The sequence below is a fragment of the Pinus tabuliformis genome, chromosome 5_2 (assembly GCF_031772625.1).
Source record: "Pinus tabuliformis cultivar Carrire ecotype Pingquan chromosome 5_2, CPIR1, whole genome shotgun sequence".
Classification (NCBI taxonomy): domain Eukaryota; kingdom Viridiplantae; phylum Streptophyta; class Pinopsida; order Pinales; family Pinaceae; genus Pinus; species Pinus tabuliformis.
Window position 1 is genome coordinate 908,590,734 of NC_142306.1, and position 13,579 is coordinate 908,604,312.

The 13,579-nt window shown below is 38.0% G+C and overlaps 1 protein-coding gene across 7 annotated transcripts in view; it reads right to left on the reverse strand.

Annotated features, from left to right (window-relative positions):
• LOC149162252 (uncharacterized) overlaps positions 1-13,579 on the reverse strand; it is a 304,337-nt gene that overhangs the window by 149,985 nt on the left and 140,773 nt on the right. For all 7 annotated transcript variants that reach the window (XM_089437182.1, XM_089437180.1, XM_089437179.1 and 4 more), the window contains exon 18: positions 3,722-3,767. In XM_089437182.1, coding sequence (XP_089293308.1) covers positions 3,722-3,767 — 46 coding nt within the window. The remainder of the gene's footprint in view (positions 1-3,721; positions 3,768-13,579) is intronic.

The window sequence follows — 13,579 nt, forward strand, 5'->3', positions numbered from 1 at the left end:
AATTTTCCATCCCGGTTGTTGATGATTTGCTGGATGAACTCAATGGGGCTCAATTCTTCACTAAGTTGGCCAGTTGATTCAAAATTTGAAGATCATAAGCGGTAAGTTCGGATATGGGGGCACCTACTTTACTCCCTCGATTATTGTGTGATGTTGAACTCTATCGTATGGTCAACCTGGCTCTATCGTTGTCTGTCGGTAAGTCCTTCCCTATTGTCTGACGAGGGTAAGGCCTTCTCTCTCTATCGAATATCCTGTGATGTGATACTTCCTTCTCCTCTCGGCTAGTGAACTTCCCTCTTGTCTGGTGGTAACGTGTGTTCCTTCTCTCTCAGTATTGAATGGCTATGACCTCTTGGCTATGTTTGTGGATCTTCGCTCAGGCTACCACCAAATTCGCATGAAGGAAGATGACATTCCAAAGACTGCTTTCAAAACTCATGAAGGCCATTATGAGTTCCTGGTCATGCCATTCGGTCTTTGTAATGCCCCATCTACTTTTCAGAGCCTTATGAACCACCTTCTCAAACCATATCTCAGGAAATTTGTCCTTGTCTTCTTCGATGACATCCTCATCTATAGTTGCACTTAGGCCGCACATCTTCAGCATGTAGATCTACTCTTGCAACTGCTCCGCAAGCATAAATTATTTGTTAAGATGTCCAAATGTTCTTTTGGCATGGAAGAAGTTGAGTATTTGGGCCACATTGTGGGGCGTGAAGGTGTCAAGGTGGACCCCAAAAAGATCCAGGCAATGCAGGATTGGCCTCAACCTAAGACCTTGAAGAGCCTGAGAGGATTTTTGGGTCTCACAGGCTATTATCGCAAATTTGTCCGCAATTATGGTCGCATTGCGAAGCCCCTCACTCAACTCCTCAAGAAAAATTCATTCTTCTGGAATGATGATGCACAACAAGCATTTACAGCTCTCAAAAATGCCATGTGTTCCACTCCAGTCTTAGCACTACCTGATTTCACCAAATCTTTTGTCATTGAATGTGATGCTTTGGGTACGGGTATTGGGGCGGTCTTAATGCAGGAAGGTCGACCCTTGGCCTTCACAAGCAAAAAACTAAGTGGAAGGAATCTGGGACAATCTACCTATGAGAAGGAAATGATGGCCATCTTACATGCAGTAGATACCTGGCGACCTTACTTACCAGGGCGACGTTTCCAAATCCGCACAAACCATCACAGTCTTAAATATTTTTTGGAGCAACGCCTATCTGCCCCACAACAAAATAAATGGCTCGCCAAAATGCAGGGATATGATTATGAGATCATTTACAAGAAAGGGCACGAAAATAGTGTAGCAGATGCATTATCTCGCCAATTTGAGGAGGAAAGTACCCTGCTCGCAATTTCCCTTCCCATTGCAGAATGGATTGAAGAGGCTCGCAGGGAATGGTTTTCACATCCCTGGCTCTCCCAACTCATTACTTAACTGCAGGCGGATCCAAATTCCACCAAGGGCTACTCGTGGCAGGATGAGATTCTTCACTACAAGGACAGAGTTGTAATATCACCAACATCCACCCTCAAAAGCCGCATTTTGGCAGAATTGCACTCATCCCCCATTGCAGGACATTCAAGCTTTCAGAAGACATATGCTCGCACTAGAAGATCATTTTTTTTGACAGGCATGAAAAAGGACATCCTTACTTTTGTAGCAGAATGCTATGTCTGTCAACGCCACAAAGGGGAGACAGTCAAAGCACCAGGCACACTACAACCGTTGCCCATCCCGGCATCTATATGGATGGAGGTTTCTATGGATTTCATTACAGGTCTTCCAAAGTTAGGAAACAAGTCAGTCATCATGGTGGTTGTGGACCGACTTTCTAAGTATGCTCATTTCTGCGCCCTACCCCACCCGTTTACACCGACTTTGGTCGCTCAATCTTTTCTGGATCAGATATTCAAATTGCATGGCATGCCCACTTTTATTGTGTCTGATCGTGACCTGATCTTCACCAGTAATTTTTGGCAGGAACTCTTCAGGCTACAAGGCACCCAACTAAAACTCAGTACTTCCTATCATCCACAAACGGATGGTCAAACTAAAGTCGTCAACAAATGTCTGGAAACCTACCTTAGGTGTTTCACTTCAGAAAAGCAACATCTATGGGTACAGTGGTTGCCTCTAGCGGAATGGTGGTAAAACACCAACTATCATGCCACCACCAAAGTGACTCCCTATGAAGCAGTTTATGGTCAACTCCCTCCTTCCCCTACTTCTTATATCAAGGGGTGCTCCAAGGTACAAGCAGTGGATCAACTCCTACAAAACCGCACAACCATGCTCGCCCATCTTAGAGAGAATCTTCATCAAGCTCAAAACCACATGAAGCAACAAGTAGATCAGCATCGCTTAGAGCGCCAATTTCAAGAAGGGGATCAGGTATTTTTGAGGCTGCAACCATATAAGCAAACTTCACTCAAAGACAAGGGTTGTCATAAACTATCTCCAAAATTCTACGGACCATATCAAGTACTTCAACGCATTGGAGAAGTGGCCTACAAGCTAGCTTTGCCACCCACTGCAAAAATCCATCCAGTTTTCCATGTCTCATGCCTCAAGAAAGTGATTGGGAACAATTGCAGAATTCAAACCAGTCTACCTGAATTGGATGAAGAAGGGTCAATCTGGCTCCAACCTGAACAGGTCCTAGACACACGAGAACGGCACCTGCGTGGCCGCATGATCAGGGAAGTCCTCGTCAAGTGGAAAGACACCTCTCTGGAAGATGCAACCTGGGAACCAGCCACTATTCTTCAACAGTTTCCGCAGCTTCAGCCTTGAGGACAAGGCTATTCTTAAGGGGGAGGGCATGTTAGGGTCCCACCCTAACCCCCTTATTTATGTAGTAGGATCGAGTCATAGTTATAGTTAAGTAAGGAGTCAATAAAGCCCATATTAATAATTGTAAGTGGTTAGCCCGGAATTGGTGACGGGACCACAGTTAGTTGCAAATGGGCCATGGTATTAGATAGATGGCATTGATAAGAACCATGGTATTGATCCATGGTATTACATGTATGAGTCATATATAAAAGATAGAGACTCCTTGCGAAGAGCATCGTGTCTTATTTTGTAATCGCGCTTTGCTCTATTGGAGGTTGCCCCTTTGAAGAGGCAAGTGAACATTGCTTTCTGAATAATAAAATACTCGCTGTTGTTTCTCACTATTCTATGTTCTGGGTATATTTCTTCGCATATTTTGTATTCCGGTATCGTCTTGCAGGTTAAGAGCATAACAATTAAAGAGATGGGTGGAACCCTATTATAGATGACCAGAAAGTAATATTGGATGAGTAAAATCATCACAAGTAGAAACCCACTAGGCACTGAGTTTACTATTGCTATTACTTATAGCTTTGATATGATTCTACTACACCAATGAGGTGTCAAAATGCACCTGCTTTTATCATAAAAAGAATGTTTTCCTACATTTTTAAAATTAAAGAGAAAAAAGAATTAATGTGTTTTCCTTGCTGAAGTAATGACAAACAGGAGTGAAAAATACTATTTCAGAATTTGGAATTTTTCACCCTCATGTTCAGTCAAGAAAATGATATTTTAATCGATATTCAGCCACTAATGAACCAAGTTCCAGATTTTAGGAGAAGGCAATATAAAAAAGAAATATACTATATATTCCAACCCAGAAAACAAATAAAAAATAAAGTCTCTCAATCAGGAACAGATATTATTGTTTACCTGAGGCTAGAATTTCTTTTTCTAGTTGAGCATGTAAATTTTTCCCCTGTAGTAAAATAACAGGAATGATAGATTAGTTTTCATGGAACTTCAAATTGCACATTGTATATTTAAGAATGCTTGGGCAGTTCTGTATAACATCGGACTTTCCAATTCCAAAAAAAAATGAATAGAAATATAAATGCAAGAAAAAAATGGCAAAAGGATTACGAATTGAATGAAATTTGAATAAAGTGAAATATCTCAATGGTTGGAAATGATAAAAGCATTCTACGCTGACCATCTCTAATGAATAAGAGCATTCATAAAGCACTTCTAAATTTTGTTTAAGAGCACAACATAAATCAAAGTTTCAAACTACATAAGCTAAAAGTGTGTCCGACAAAATATAATGTGAGATATGCAGGCTACAGACTTAATTAGCGAGTTATAATTACTATACAAGACTTTTACATCCCAAACTAAGCAAATTGACTTTACCCGATATTTAAATGCTGATGACTGTTGAATCCAAAATGACATTTTAGAACCTAAGGACATGTCAACCTACACTAGAATGGTTTAACAAGTAGTAATAGAACTGAGCCTGAACCAGGGTCAAATGCCAATCTATAATGAGAACATTTACTGAAGGCTTTATTCTGAAGCTGTGTATTGAGCACTTTTATTCTAATAATTTTTTTTAATAAGTAAAATTATCCTAAGACTAAAATCCTTTGACATTGAGGAGTTAAATAGCTACGTGGAAGAAGATGACTAGGGGAGAACCCCACTTGTTTCCTTTTTTGGTTTTGTGGGTAGAATGAATCCAAGGTTTTCAACTACTTCAAGAGACAGCTTCATTAATTTTATGATTTCGCATTTTATGGCACACAAAGGACGGGAGTTGGAGATGTCACTTGTAAGAAAGGCCACCCCTTAGGAAGTTTGAACATTTTCAAGAAAATTAAGCCACAGTGGGGGTTTTCGCAAGGACCAACCCACTCTCTTGATTAAAGCCATCTGTTGACCAGTCCGTGTCAACGACCCCATAGCAGTACACCCCCTTTTTCGCAAAAGGGATATCGTCTGATCGATGTGTCTGTGCCATCCAGTTATTATCATCAGCGTTATCATAATGTTATAATGTAAACCCATTCTGCATGTATATGATGTAAATAATCTCAACAAAACAGTGTCATGTATATAACAACCTAGGTAAATCTACCTTTCTAGTAATGATTTCCATTCTGGGAGGTTTTTTGTCTCACTGATCCATTCTCGGACAGTCAGCAGAGATTTCCTCTCAAGTCTTACCCCAATGTTGGAATGGATTTTGTCACTAGGATCTTAGGCGAGTCCTAGTTTTCTAGATCGAGTCTATGTAAAAATAATTTGGGAATAATCCTAGCTATTTGGTTAGACTATTTTATTACAAATTACTTGGTCTGCTAGATTATATTTGTGTCACAGAAGTGGTAATCAGTGAGGGTCTATTACAAATAAGTTTTCCCCCTTATGATGTAAAAATATGAAAAACATGATGTAAAGTGTCTTGAGGGTTGGAAAAATAATTTATCCCCTCATAGGTTAATTAATTAAATTTTCTAGCCAAAAACTAATTAAAATCCTAAGCCAAAAATTTAATTAATTCTGGGTCCTAGGTAAATTTAAATTCTCTAAAGGCAAAATTCGTCGGTCCTAAAAAATTAAATTTTAAAAAGTCCTAGAACTAAGGTAAATTAATTATTTTGCTAAATTTTAAACCCTTGATCCTTGGGGGTTAAGTCAAAGTCAATTTTTTTGGGAAACTAACTCAAAAAATTTATTTTTGAGTTAATTAAAAAGCATTTAATTAAAAATTTCGAATTTCCCCAAATATTTAAATATTTCAACGGATGAAATTAAAAGAAATTTTAACTTTCATCAACGGTTGAGATTGTTTTGACGAGGATCGCTCGAACTAGTCGTTGGAAGATTTATCTTTAAATAGGAAGTCATTTATCAACCAATTCATCTGATCTTTGAATTGTGCACTAAGCTCTCAAGCTCTCTTGTATACTTTTTTGTAATTAATGCAAAAGTCTTTGGGGGTTTGAACGTGTTGTGGTGTTCCTCTTCATGAATATATGTTAACATTATTTTAATTTTTGCTTAATATTATGTGAAAACTATTAATCAATAGCTCTCTTAGAATAATCTAAATACACGTATCTTATTCAGTTTGTTGGATCTAGGGTAACATTTTTAATTTTGATTGAATTAGTAGGTATCTCTATTTCTTCAGAATTTTATTGTTATTCTATTTCTCTACTTGATTTGATAGTTGATCTCGTGTTTGCAGAAGATCTTTCAAGTTCTCATTGAGCGTTTGAGGATAGTCATCGGTTGGACTAGCCAACTCTCAACACATATTTTCTGAAGAGTCTAGTTCATATAAGCTCCAGGATTTATCTAACGATAATTTTTTCTGCAGGATGTTTTTGGGCTAGTACCTCTCTAGAATTTCAAAATCTTTTAAATATTTTGTGGATAAATTGACAGATCTGGCTATCGAGAGCCTTAGATTATCAAATCTAGGAGCGAAGTTGGACTCGTACTCTTCAGATCTGATAGATCTGTAAATTATTTGTATAGATCTGTAAATTATTTGTATAGATTTGTAATTTATTTGCGTAGATCTGAGATTTGTGTAACATAATTTTGAATTCTAACATTTGGGTTTTTGGGATTTTCTCTATTTTTGTATATATTGGGTCTTGGGCATTTCAATTTTTGCCTGTGCAGGTATAAATTTGAAAATCAGCCAAGAAAATCTTCAAATTTGAGCTAGATCTAAACCCTGGAGGGCGAGATCTGGGCTCAAAGATTGTTTGCAGGAATAGATCTAAGAAATCAGTCAAGGAAATCTTCAGATTTGGCTTCAAAGATTGTTTGCAGGAATAGATCTAAGAAATCAGTCAAGGAAATCTTCAGATTTGGGCTCAAAGATTGTTTGCAGGAATAGATCTGAGAAATCAGCTAAGGAAATCTTCAGATCTGAGATTTTTTCAAGGAGATTTGGGGGATTTGAACATATCTAGACCCTGGAGGGCAAGATCTTGTCCCAAATATTTTTGCAAGGCCATCCATTAAATTTTTTGCAATAAATTTGAAATTCTGAAACAAAATATTTTTTCAAAACAAGGGTTTCAAGTTTTGGGGCTCCTAAGCCCAGATTTGCCTTCCCCTAGCCCAACGCTAGCCCTATTGGGCCTAGTGCTAGCCCTCATTGGCCTTAGATTCCCCTTGCTCCATTTTTTATATGAATATTTAAATTTTTTACGCTGATCATTAGTAGTTTTTTGCAGAAAAATTGGTAAAAATTTGTGTTTCAAGTATTGAAATTTTTTTGGCAACTTGGGCAAGTGATCTTCAAGGCCTAGGCCCTAAGGGTTTGATCTCTAAAGTTACCATTGTTGAAATGGTTGGGAAAAAATCGGGATTAAATCCCCAAAATGCTATTTTTTTGGTTGGTCGATTTTTTGCCGATTTTTTCCTAGTTGAAAAAGTCAAGATTAAATTGAAAAAGTCGCGATTAAATCGGGACTTCTTCCAAAAAATCGTGAATGAGATAGTTTCTTTAATGATTTTTTTTTTTGAAAAATCAGGATTTTATTGAAAAACCCTGGATTTTATTGAAAAAAGTCTAGATTTTTAAAAACTGAATATTTTTGTATTTTTTTAATTTTGCCGACTTTTTGCCAACTTTTTCAAAAAACTCCCAACTTTAACGACTTTTTCAACTTCTGGACCCTTGTTGATTTAATCCCGACTTCGACTTTTTCCACATTGCTCTAAACCCTATTTTTCCTCATTGTTGGCTGCAGCAGTCATATAGCTTTCTAGTAGTGGAGAAAAACACATCTAAGTGGTTTGAAATTAACTAAAAAAATTGTTAAATACATTAATAAGTCATTTATGTTTAATGTGTATCAAAAATTTGGCCTAAATCTACATTTTGGGTGACTGTTATCTCTGAATAATTCTATTTCTGAAGTCTGAAATATAACAATGGCATATTTTCATGTGGATTAGCCTAAAATCAGTGCCTAAGTTGTCTAATACATTAAGGAATTAATTTCTTGAGTCGGGCATTTATCATTAGGCCTATTTCATGTTTTCATTGTTGGTTGTAATAAGTATATCGGATCTCATATAATTCTGGAAATCACATCATAACAGGCTAAAAATTTTTGATAATTCATGTGGGCAAGTTTGGAAAATTTTCGGTAAATTTTTGCCATAAAAATAGCATTGATAGCTTACTGTTTTCATTGTCATATTGCTGCTATCATAAAGTTTTTCTTACTGCTGTCATAAAAACCAATTATGAAAATTAAGTACTCTATCATGGAATTGTGATAAATTGCATATCTTTTGTTTCATAGACCGAGTATTTTTTGAGCATCTGATATTAATTTGTGAAGACGCTTTTGTTCTCTTTGAACTATAATTGCATTTCAAAGAATCTAAAAGGTTCGAAGTAAGCTTGTGGTTTAATAGTGATATTACTAAAAAGTTTATCTTTCAATCTTTGTCTAGTGAAGTGAGCATTCATTTTGACAATTAAGGGCTTTGATATGTAACTTTGAATCAGATCGTAGCATAAGCATTTTTCATCCTTGAATCTAACTTCATCTCATCTTCTAATCATCTCGTGCGTTTGCATATTAAGTTAGTTTTGCATAGCTAAAATTTACTTCCAAGCATAAGTTCTGTCGATAGAGAGATAGGTACCCATCCATCTTTGCTTGAGAAGCCTGTTTTCAATAGTACTTAAAACGATGACCTTGTAGTCGTCAGAGCCACAGCGCTCTGCAGCGTCTGAGGCACTGGGTATGTTAGATGTTCATGAAAGGTATCATTAATCACACTTTAGTGTGCTTCACCTTATCTTCTCTCTCCCAATTACTACGAAATCGAACTCAATATAGAAAAGATCCAAGGGCTAAAACTTAGATAGGCATTTAACTAAAATTAACCAAGATTCTTGCATTTCATATTAGTTTTAGGATATAAACTTCATATAAGAGTCATTCATCCAAGCAACAGTGGCAAATCAATTACTTGATCCTAAGTTTCCTCGCAAGATAGTTGACTCCTAGAGCACTGGCATCAATTGCTTAAAATCTAATCAAATCCTATAAATCTTGCTAAATTTAGATCAAGTACTTGGTCGCTTCACTATGTCTCTCGAACTAGCTAGTTTCCAACTAGTTCTCCTTCATTCCATTTCCGTAGGGTCTACCCCCTTAGTTTGTTGTAGGGAGACAGCTTAAACGGAGAAATTTGGGATCAGGGTGACAAGCCCCGATCTGAGTCGTTGTTGTGGTGCTTATACATTTTGTGCGACAACACCATCCATAGCAACTTAAGAGACAAGTTACTTCACACTTCAGCAAGAACTAAAACTCCAAGGGCACAGGTATCATCATAACAACCACAAATTTTCAAAAAATTATTTAAACCCTCTTTTTATCTTCTATAGTTAGAAATAGACCATTATTTGTTGGTTTTTATTGTTACATCACATTAGCAAGCGTAAATCTTAAGATGAAGTGCCAAATTGCTATTTCTATAGAAGATTTGATACAAGTCATCATTTCTCTATATTTTACACTTGTATATAGCCAACTACATTGCAGATCTATAGATCTCCAAGGTTGTACCTCACTGGATCTGCAAGTTACACTCATTAACAGCAAATTCTACAAGCTTGTAATGGCAGCCTCAGTCAAAATTTCCATTGATAAATTAATAAAGTTAACCCACATTTACAAGTTTGACAAGTCAACCTAAAGAAGTTCATGTTAGCCCCACAAGTGAAAAGCCATCTCCTAAACACCTTACAAATACAACTTTGTTGACCATCATTTGGAGCATCACATCACACTTGATTCGGTCTGAAAATCGCAGGAAACTTCACACGTGCGACGGAGGAGAGAGAGATCTGTTTGACCAAAGTTGACTTTTCTGTTTTGGACTCTTTTGGGCTGCGTTGACCACCATTGACTTGGGCTTTTCTACTTCTTTTTGACCAAGATGTTCTCTATGGTTAGGGGACAAAAATTGCAGAAGGGTCTGACTCTATTTGACCACCGAATTTTCATCTATGTTCTAGGCCATTGACTGCAGGTTCTGTCTAGAGTTTGACCGCAAGCATTTTGACCAAAGTTTTGAATCTGTTTTGACTAAGTTGGACTACGAAAGGAAGTCTAAATTATACGCTAGGTTGACCGAACTTTTCTGGGCAGGTCTGACCATTGACTTGGTAGACTATCAACTGTGGTTAAACGAACTTCTCAGGGCATTATTTCGGCCAATGTTGCACGACTTGTACTCGTATAAGACTCGTCACGCTATTGACTTGTCGACTCGTATAAGACTCGGGAACGACCCTTATAAGACTCGTATAAGACTCGCCAAAATACAAAAAAACTTCAAAATATAGTAAATTTTAAGCACAAAAAAGAAACTTATGACATTACAAGCTACCACTCTACATTTTCCAACACTTTTCTAGGCAGGTTCGACCATTAACTTGGTAGGTTGTTGACTATGGTTGATTGAATTTCTCGGGCCAGAATTTCGGCCCTCTATTGTAGACTGATCTATTTTACCATATTTGACTTTATCTCTCTTCAATGATCGATATTGGATTGGTTGACTTGGAGTGTCAAAACATTGACTTTAACTGGTTTATGGATGTACTATTGGACAGATGTATCTCGTGCTGAACAATGATTAACTAATTAAAGAAGAAGAATTTATTAGGGGAAATACCCCCTTGTGGGGTTTTTCCCTGGTCTTAAAACAAATCTCTATATCTCATTGTGCTTGGCCATCTTCTATTGTCTATATATTGATTATTGTTCTATCTATAATTGCTTAACTATTACTAGGGTGATTGAAATTGGAAGAAATAAATTTTAAGTGATTATAACAACATTAAACACTATGAAAAATTAACAAACTTGGCATATAACTCTAATTGTTTTCAAACTTACATTTTTATTATTTAGAGTCACTTTATTTCACTTTACAGCCGATTTTAATTGGAAATTTTAAATATGAAATTTTCTAGGCACATAAACAAATTTACTTTTAACCCAAAAATCTGAAATTTAATTTTCAGCCATCTGGAAATTGATATTTCAGTCATATTTTGGAAGAGGGGAGGTCCCAAAGGCCTCTACAATAAACCTCTAACCTCTCCACCCCCTAGACTAACCTCTAGGAGTGCTTAAGCACCTATAGAGTACCTACAATAAACAATTCAAATTGTTGTCCTCGCTAAATTGGTTTTACAGTCAATTATATAGAACAATGATGATCTAGGTGGATATTGGTGGTCACTGGCCTATTCCACTCGGACCCCTAACATTGTTTCCTTTCAGTTTCCTAATTTGCAACACAATTTCCTATTTCGGCAGTTTTCTATTTTTGCAGTTTTTTGGGTCCTAAACTATTGCAGCCATTTTGAGGCCCAAAACAATGATTTTTGGGGAAATGAGCAAACATGTAGCCTACAGCGAACATTTGCAATTGAAAGTTGTTGTCTTCGAATAGACCTTTCTAACAGCGATCGTGGGCGCCAAACAAAGATCATATGGCAAACTTACAACCCTAGGAAGTTAATGTTCCAACTAACCCCAGCGACACCCACAAGCTTTTAGCGCTTCATCTCCTAGGGTTCGGTTTTTGGAAATTTAAGATTTAACACTATTTCTTAATGATAAAAAGGCTTGAGAGCCTCATTGTAACCGAGTTCAAAAGTCATGTAACCATCACATCTTTTCTCAGAGATAAGATACCATCGCCCGAGCTAGTTTGTTTCCCTCCTTCATGTAAACAGTTTTCAGCAGTTGTTATTTATTAATTGAAGTTTTGTTTTGTTGCATCTCTGTGTTTTGGTTTAAATTTGTTTTTCATTTTGTTCCTTGTAAAGTCTGAATCAGTGGTATCATAGCGGTTTGCTCTTTCTTTGTTTTTCTGTGCATGTCCCCAAGGAGGTCGGGGTATAAAGAGTTGGAACTTGCACTAGTTGAACCCTTGCAATGTCGGCTTCGCCAACCCCGATAGTCTCCCATGGCAAAAGAAAAGAAAGGTAAGGGAGCAGGAGATCCTTTCAAATTGTTGCTCAAAGAAGTTCTCAAGCAACAAAGGAACGAGACAATGGATAATTTTTCCCAAATCCTTCGGTAGGTATCAGCAGGCGAAGCGTCTTCATCCAACAGTCACTTCAAAGGGGTCGCCCCCTTTAAGTTACAAGTTAACATTGACATTCCTATATTTGAAGGTCAGATAGACGTAGATGCTCTAGATAAATGGTTAAATCCACTGGAAGGATACTTATCGGTCCATAATTTTTCCGATAGGGAAAAGATTACTTTTGCACTCCCCAAAGCCCCCCCCCCCTGACCCCCACCCCCATGTCAAGGACTAGAGGGAAATTTACTATGAGCAGAGGGACCACGAGGAACCCTCACTACTTTCAACCACACCCTCTTGGAAGTCTTTCCGAGATGACGTCAAGGAACAACATTACCCTGTCGAGTGCTATGAAGATAAGTACATAAAATGGACCACACTACAGCAAGAAAGGGACCAAGATGTGTCAAAGTTCAACAATATTTTTCATACCCTATGTACGAAGTTGGGTATCAAGTATTTTAAGCAGCATCTGGTCCTCAAGTACCATGGATATTACCACAAATACATCCAAGTAGAAATGGAGTTCCAGGACATCTCCTCCCTTGGCGGAGCGTACCAATATTTTGTCAAGATCGCTCAGAAATTTAAACAGAAGAAGCAAGACTTTAGATCTGCAAATCCAAAGCAAGTAGAAGGCACCTCCAAACTGAAAAACAAAGGATAGAGCCAAGATAGAGTGACCCTAGACAACCCCATTGAAACCACAAGCAAAGAATAACACCACGAAGATGAAGAAGGACACAGGAAAGTGGTGTGAGTTCCACAAGAGCCCCACCCACAACACAGATGAGTGTCAAGGTCGCGCAGAAATTTAAATAGAACTAGCAAGAATTTGGATTTGCAAATCCAAAGCAGGGAAAAGATACCTCCAAACTACAGAACAAGGGACAAAGCCAAGGTGGAGTGACCCTAGACAACCCCATCCAAGCCACAAGCAAAGAATAACACCACAAAGACAAAAGAGGACACAAGAAAGTGGTGTGAGTTCCACAAGAGCCCCACACACAACACAAATGAGTGTCGCGCCAAACAGCCATTGGTGGCCTAGCTAAAAGCTTCAGAGTCAAATGCATGTTCCGACTCTAAGCCAGAAGCCAACAAGGGGAAGTAGATTATTCATGCAAAACCCAGTGCCAGTGTTGCCACCACCAAGGTCCTGAAGATTGAGCCCGAAGATCTAGAGGAGGGGGAGCATCTCTTCCACTCATAGATGTGGGTGAAGGGTTCCCCACTACAATTAATTATCGACAATGGGAGCCAAAAGAACCTCATATTAACAAAGGTCGTTAAGCGGTTTGGCCTACCAACCACAGCACACCCGCAGCCATACACCATCGAGTGGCTCCACCAAGAATGAGATCTTCGCATCAGCCAGCAGTGTCGCCTTCCCTACAACATCAAGCCCTTCATGGACAAAGTGTTGTGTTATGTTGCTTCTCTTGAAGTTTGTGATGTTTTATTAGGCGAACCATACTTGTGGAAGAGTCATATTGTGTATGAGTCTTGACCTTCCACGGTTATTATTACTTTGAGCAGAAAAGCATACATGATAACAGAGGTAGCCTTGCCTACTGTCATTTCTTTCATCTCTACTAAACAATGCAATAAGATCATCTCCAATAT